Source organism: Anolis carolinensis, chromosome 6 (assembly GCF_035594765.1).
Source record: "Anolis carolinensis isolate JA03-04 chromosome 6, rAnoCar3.1.pri, whole genome shotgun sequence".
Classification (NCBI taxonomy): domain Eukaryota; kingdom Metazoa; phylum Chordata; class Lepidosauria; order Squamata; family Dactyloidae; genus Anolis; species Anolis carolinensis.
Genome location: NC_085846.1, coordinates 9925344 through 9931783, shown reverse-complemented (window position 1 = coordinate 9931783; position 6440 = coordinate 9925344). Strand labels below are relative to the sequence as shown.

The 6440-nt window shown below is 44.1% G+C and overlaps 1 protein-coding gene across 2 annotated transcripts in view; it reads right to left on the bottom strand.

Moving 5' to 3' along the window:
* Window positions 1–3520: 3520 nt before the first annotated feature.
* The window catches only part of znhit1 (zinc finger HIT-type containing 1), a 6121-nt gene continuing 3201 nt past the window's right edge, over window positions 3521–6440 (bottom strand). Inside the window, exons 3-5 of one of the 2 annotated variants that reach the window (XM_062958260.1) lie at window positions 6319–6398; window positions 5024–5193; window positions 3521–3714 (exon numbers count right to left, since the gene is read on the bottom strand). In XM_062958260.1, coding sequence (XP_062814330.1) covers window positions 3693–3714; window positions 5024–5193; window positions 6319–6398 — 272 coding nt within the window. In that variant the 3' untranslated portion in view covers window positions 3521–3692. Of the gene's footprint in view, window positions 3715–5023; window positions 5197–6318; window positions 6399–6440 lie in introns of both variants that reach the window. The other variant, XM_062958259.1, reaches the window with a different exon arrangement.

Genomic DNA, 6440 nt, shown 5'->3' with positions numbered 1-6440 from the left:
TTGGTGCTCATCTCCATTTCTAAGCCGAAGAGCCAGCGTTGTACGTAGACACCTCCAAGGTCATGTGGCCGGCATGACTGCATGGAGTGCCATTACCTTCCTGCCGGAGCGGTACCTATTGATTTACTCACATTTGCATGTTTTCGAACTGCTAGGTTGGCAGGAGCTGGGGCTAACAGCGGGCGCTCATTCCGCTCCTGGGATTTGAACACAATATATATATGTATGAGTGTGTGTGTGTGTGTAAAATAATAGCTTATAAAAACAAATTTACAATAAAAAACACATTTAAAACATTAGTCTAATACAGTTATTGCAAGCAACTCAACAAGATAGATAGGAATCTGCACAACTCAATAAAAGTTAGCTTTTCTTTCATTAAAGCTAAGTATCTTCATCAAAAGCTTGTGCAAGCAGGAAGGTCTTTTGCTGTTTTTTAAAAGATGTCAGGGACAGGACTGTTTTAACCTCCTTGGGGAGGGAGTTGAAGGGCCACCAAGAAGGCCTTCTCTCTTGTCGCCGCCAACCGCATTTGTGATGGTGGCAGCAGAGAGGAAAGCCTCACTAGAAGATCTTAATGTTTGGGCAGGCTGATATGAGGAAATGCGGTCAGATAGGTAAATAGGACCTGAACCGTTTATAGTTTTAAAGTCAAAATCAGCAGCACCTTGAATTGGGCCCAGAAAGAAATTGGCAGCTGGCGCAGGCGCTTTAGCAGGGGGTAGTATGCTCCCTGGGTCTAGCACCTGTTAATAACCTGGCTGCAGGTTCAATTTGAACTAATTGAAGTTTCCGGACACTCCTCAAGGGCAGCCCCACGTAGAGCCTATTACAGTAGTCTAAATGGGATGTAACCAAGGAATGGACCACCATGGCCAAGTCCGGCTTCTCAAGGTACGGTTGCAGCTGGCGCATAAGTTTTAATTGTGCAAAGGCCCTCCCAGCCACCACCGACACCTGGGCTTCCAAAGTCAGCAATGAGTCCAGGAGGACCCCCAGACTATGGACCTGTGTCTTCAGGGGAGTGTGACCCTGGTAGCCTTACAACTGACCAGGAGGACCTCCATCCGGTCTGGATTCAATTTCAATTGGTTAGTCCTCATCCAATACACAACAGCTGACAGGCACCGGTTCAGGGTCTGGGCTGCTTCATTGGCTTTTGGTGGAAATGAGTAGTAGAATTGGGTGTCATCTACGTACAGATGGTACCGAACTCCAAAACTCTGGATGATCTCTCCCAGCGGGACAGAACTGAATCCTGCGGGACCCCACAAGACAACGGTCGTGAGGCCAAGTAGGCATCCCCCAACACCACCATCTAGGTACAACCTTCCAGGAAGGAAGAGCCATTGCAAAACAGTGCCACCAAGTCCCATCCCAGCCAGGAGACTCAGAAGGATACTATGGTCAATGGTATCGAAGACGGCTGAGAGGGCCAAGAGAACCAACAGGGACCCACTTCCCCCTCTCAAGTTCTCTGTATAGATCATCTACCAAGGCGACCTGAAACCAGACTGAAATGGATCCAGATAATCCGTGTCATCCAGAAATCCCTTGAGTTGCGAGGCCACCGCTCACTCCAGAACCTTGCCCAAAAAGGGCAAAGTCCATCACTTTGGCCCCTATTATTCATGATGTATATCAGAACACATCTCTTGGCCCCCAAGTCTGCATTCAACTTAGCCATGAGGTTGAGGTTCAACTTAGCCATAAATATGCATAGTACCCTTTCTTACTTCTGAATCAAAATATGGCCAACCTCACTTGGCGATTGGCTGGAAGGAAGGAAAGGGAGCTACGTATAGCAGCTTAAAGTTGTGAGTAGAAAGGTGAGCGATAGGCCTAATGATAAAAGAGGAGAGGAAAAGACAAAGTGAAAATTAAAGTTAACCCACCTTAGGCACAATTATGCAACTTTTAATGGGAGTCTTTACTATATTAAAGGTTGTTGCTCAGTCGCTTGCAGTGAGTTAAGGATTCACAGCAAGTGCTCTACCTTCTGAAAAGAAGAAAAAGAGTTACAACAGCCCTGCAAACAGAAGGAAATGACACATTCTCTCTGTGCAGAAAGAGGCATGTAGACCACCCACAAAGGAAAGACAGGCAATTATGGTGGTAAGAAACTAGGTAAAGAGAAAGTGAGAAACAGAAACCTATGAATGTGGTTTGAGAAATCGAAACCTACGTTTGTAGCTCTCCAGACTTTGCAAACGCTCACTTGTTAGGCAACACCTAGTTGTCATGCTGACTGGGGTTCTGGGAGTTGTTCTCCCCCAAAAATAACATCTCCAAACTCTAGGTAACCCTATGATTGTACTTTTGTACTACTTTAATTGCCATGGGTGGAAATCATGGAATCCTTGGAATTTGTAGTACAAGAGTCCCATGGTATCTGTTGGGGCTTAAAAATTACACCCCCCCCCCCCCCCCCACACACACACACACACAAATCTAAAAAGCAAACCTTGATTTTGCCATTTCATATAAGAAATATCTCGGTATATAATGGCTGCATCTACACTGTAGAATCCATGCAGTCCAACACGATTTTAAAAGCCATGGCTCATGGCTAAGGAATCATGGGAGTTGTAGTTTGATACGATCTTTAGCCTTCTCCGCCAAAGAATGCTGGTGCTTCACCAAACTAAAAATCCCAAGATTCCACAGCATTAAGGTAAAGGTTTCCCCCCAACATTAAGTCTAGTTGTGTGCAACTTGGGGTTGGTGCTCATCTCCATTTCTAAGACAAAGAGCTAGCATTGTCCATAGACACCTCCAAGGTCATGTGGCCGCATGCCTGCATGAAGTGCCACTACCTTCCCATCGGAGCGGTACCTATTGATCTACTCACATTTGCATGTTTTCGAACTGCTAGGTTGGCAGAAGATGGGGCTAACAGCGGGTGCTCACTCTGCTCCCCAGATTCAAACCTGCGACCTTTCAGTCAGCAAGTTCAGCAGCTCAGGGTTTTAATACGCTGCGCCACCAGGGGCTCCTCCACAGCATTAAGTGGCAATTAAAGTGGTGTCAAACTGTATTAATTCTACAATGTATGCACCCAATGATTTGTGGATCCATGGGGAATCCTGAAACCAAACCCTATATAAAACAAAGACCCAATGTGTTGAGCCCTATTTGTGCTGTTATAGTATAAGAAAAACAATGAAAAACAGAATTGATAAGCATCTGGATGCTATCCAAAGTTTCTCCTGCAAATAAAAAGTAGAGGAAACAATTACGTATTTGAATTTTTCAAGGGGTGAGACGTTTTAGGGAATTCATTTATTGTTGTTGGGACTTGTTAAACAAGTTTCAGGCTTTACAGTAAGCTGCTAAATGAAGGATGATTTAGAAGCATTCTGAAAAACACTAACCCTACCTAAGGCATTAAATTTCATCTGTCACTTAGGAGTAAAATTTCCTTGGTCTGCACCAGGAAGTCTTTGCAATCTGGTTATAAGGCACCAGGCCCACCAAAACCAAGGTCCAGGAGACATAAGAAAATGGCTCAAGTCATAGATTAATTCAGAAAAGTAATTTATTACTCAAATGATAAAAATGTCTATCAGCCACAAGAGTTCTTTCTGGTTTTGAGAACCTGACATTCCAGTCTTCTGAGTCCAAGACATGCCCAAGTGAGCGGTAGGTTTCGTCTTCCACATATAATTCCTATAGACCTTCAGAATAAATTCTCAAACTGTCCACTTCAGGCATCTACATGAAAGAGAGAGCAAAAAGTTCAGAACATAACCAAAGGCAATGGGGAGGAGAACAATATTATCAACCCTGATCAACATTAACCAAAAGGGGAAATATAGTATACAGTATAGACGCCCACCTGTGGTTTTGTCTACCCACATTTCCTGCTTCTACATAATGGCAGGAAAGTATTCGCTAGTGGATACTGGGGTCATAGTATTGGTGACTCATAGTATGGGAACTGTGAGTCACCAACACCCGTAGGATCATAATTGCCCATCTCCAGTATAAAAAAATCATAGAATTGTGGAGTTGGAAGAGACCGTAAGAGCCATCCAGTCCAACTCCTTGCCATACAGGAACATACAATCAAAGCTCCCAACAGATGGCCATTCAGCTTCTGCTTAAAAACCTCCTGAGAAGAAGTCTCCATCACTCTCCAAGGCAGACATTCCACTATCAAACAGCTTTTCCTAATGTTGATGTGGAATTTCTTTTCCTGTAGTTTGAATCCATTGCTCTATTGTGTCCCTGTCTATAGCAGCAGTTTTGTTGTTCATCCCCACTAAACTCAACTCTGTGCATCGAGTGTTGAATGCTGACTAAATGCCAGTGATGCAACAGGTCTACTACAGTTGAGAAAAAATGTCAAATAAACTTTTCCCCTGTGTTGCCTTTGAGATATGCTGTATGTACTACAACTTTCATCACCCCCGGTTAGCCTCTCATTACCCCTATCCTAATCTTGAAATTGCTCTTTGTCTTGCAATATCTTTCCGTCGTTCCATCTTGAGTTTTTACCTGCAGGAGAAAACAATTGGCCTTCTGTCTATCTTGTCTTTTTTCATTAAATCTAAGTCACAGTTTTATTTGTATTTTTAACAAATGCAAAATTCATGTGAGGATCTTTTTGCCTCTCTCTGGGAGGGAAAAGCCCACAAATGGTACAAACACTTTAACTTCCTTTGGCCACACTTTTCTTGGTCAGTTGCCCATAGCTCAAAACAAAAAAAATGCATTGTTTGTTTGCTTACAGAAAAAGAGATTCTACCGAAATGTTAGGAAGAACATCCTGATGGTAAGAGCTGTTATACCAGGCATGGGGCAAACTTCAGCCTCAAAGTTTGCCCATGCCTGTTTTAAGCAGTGGAATATGCTGTCTGAGAGTCTCCTTCTCTGGAGATTTTTAAGCAGAGGTTGAATGGCCATCTGTTGGGAGGGCTTAGAAGGTGTGTGCCTGCATGGCAGGGGGCTGGACTGGATAGCCTTGGGGTCTCTTCCAACTTTGTGATTCCTGATCTCCATAGACGGCAAGAGGCCTTACCGAGTTTCCTGGTGGGTCCCCAAACATTTGACACAGCAGTAGCGAGCCCCGCAGGAAACACAGGTGTAGTTCGATGGGAAGCCACAGACGGTGCAAAAATGGCGCTGAGGGAGGTTGGAAGGGGGGGCACACGCTGTCAGATAGTTGGGTCCTTCGCTCACATTCAGGTTCTGCTGGAAGTTTAAGCAATAGGAGGTTCACTTATTTTATGAGCTCTAGACCCCACTCTATAGTACACAGGTGACAAAAATGTGATCCAGGGGCTAAATGTGACCCCAGTCTATTTTTTTTTTACCCTTGAAACAAACCAGGACATGTATTCAACCCCCAGGCTCTATACATTCTTTAAAAATACTATATGGTAATTTTTGTTTTGAACCCCTTTTGCCCAAATGCTAGAAACCTATGCAAGATAGAACAGTTTTGCTCCCATCACCCACCCTGGCATCTCCAGAAATTCCCAATCAAACCAAAAAGAAGGATACAAGCCTTTTACTTGGCTGCCGTTTACTTTCCGGGCCCAATTCAAGGTGCAGGTTATCACCTACAAAGCCCTAAACGGTTTGGGACCCACCTACCTTAGAGGCCGCATCTCCCCCTACGAACCCGCACGTTCTCTTCGCTCGTCGGGGGAGGCCCTCCTCTCGCCCACCACCCTCGCAGTCGCGGTTGGTGGGGACGAGAGAGAGGGCCTTCTCCGTCGTGGCCCCCCGGCTTTGGAACTCGCTTCCTAGAGAGATCAGGCAGGCCCCCACCCTCCTCTCCTTCCGTAGGAGCTTAAAAACCTGGCTCTTTCAAAAGGCCTTTGATACTTAATCTGGTGTTGGACTGATCGATCTGCCCATTTTATAATAGCCCCATTCTTGAGGTGTTGCCAATGCTATATTGCACTTTGTCCATTTTAACTGTGAAATTACCTTCCCCATTTCGGCCCATTTCGGCACATGTTGCACGTTGCCTGGGTTCTATGAATTAGTCTCCAGTGTTAATATTGTATGTTTTATGTTGATTTTAACTATTGTTTTTACTGTAATTGATGTTTTTATTGGATAACTGTTTTATTGCTGTGTTTTGATATTTGATTGTTTTATCGGGCAAGGCCCCATGTAAGCCGCCCCGAGTCCCTTCGGGGAGATGGGGCGGGGTATAAAAATAAAGTTATTATTATTATTATTATTATTATTATTATTATTATTATTATTATTACAATAAAAATCAAAAGTGATTTCCCACCATTTATTGTTTAGCTTGGCTCTGTCCCATCCACTTCTCAGAAAGGGAAACCTGAAGGGTACCTGCTCCTCCAGCAAAGCTTGGAAGTTCTTCCGGAAACGCAGCTTGAAATGGTCCCCTCGGGTTTTCTTCTTCTTTTTACCTGTAAAAATAACACAGAGAATGAGAAAAAGAGGGAGAAATA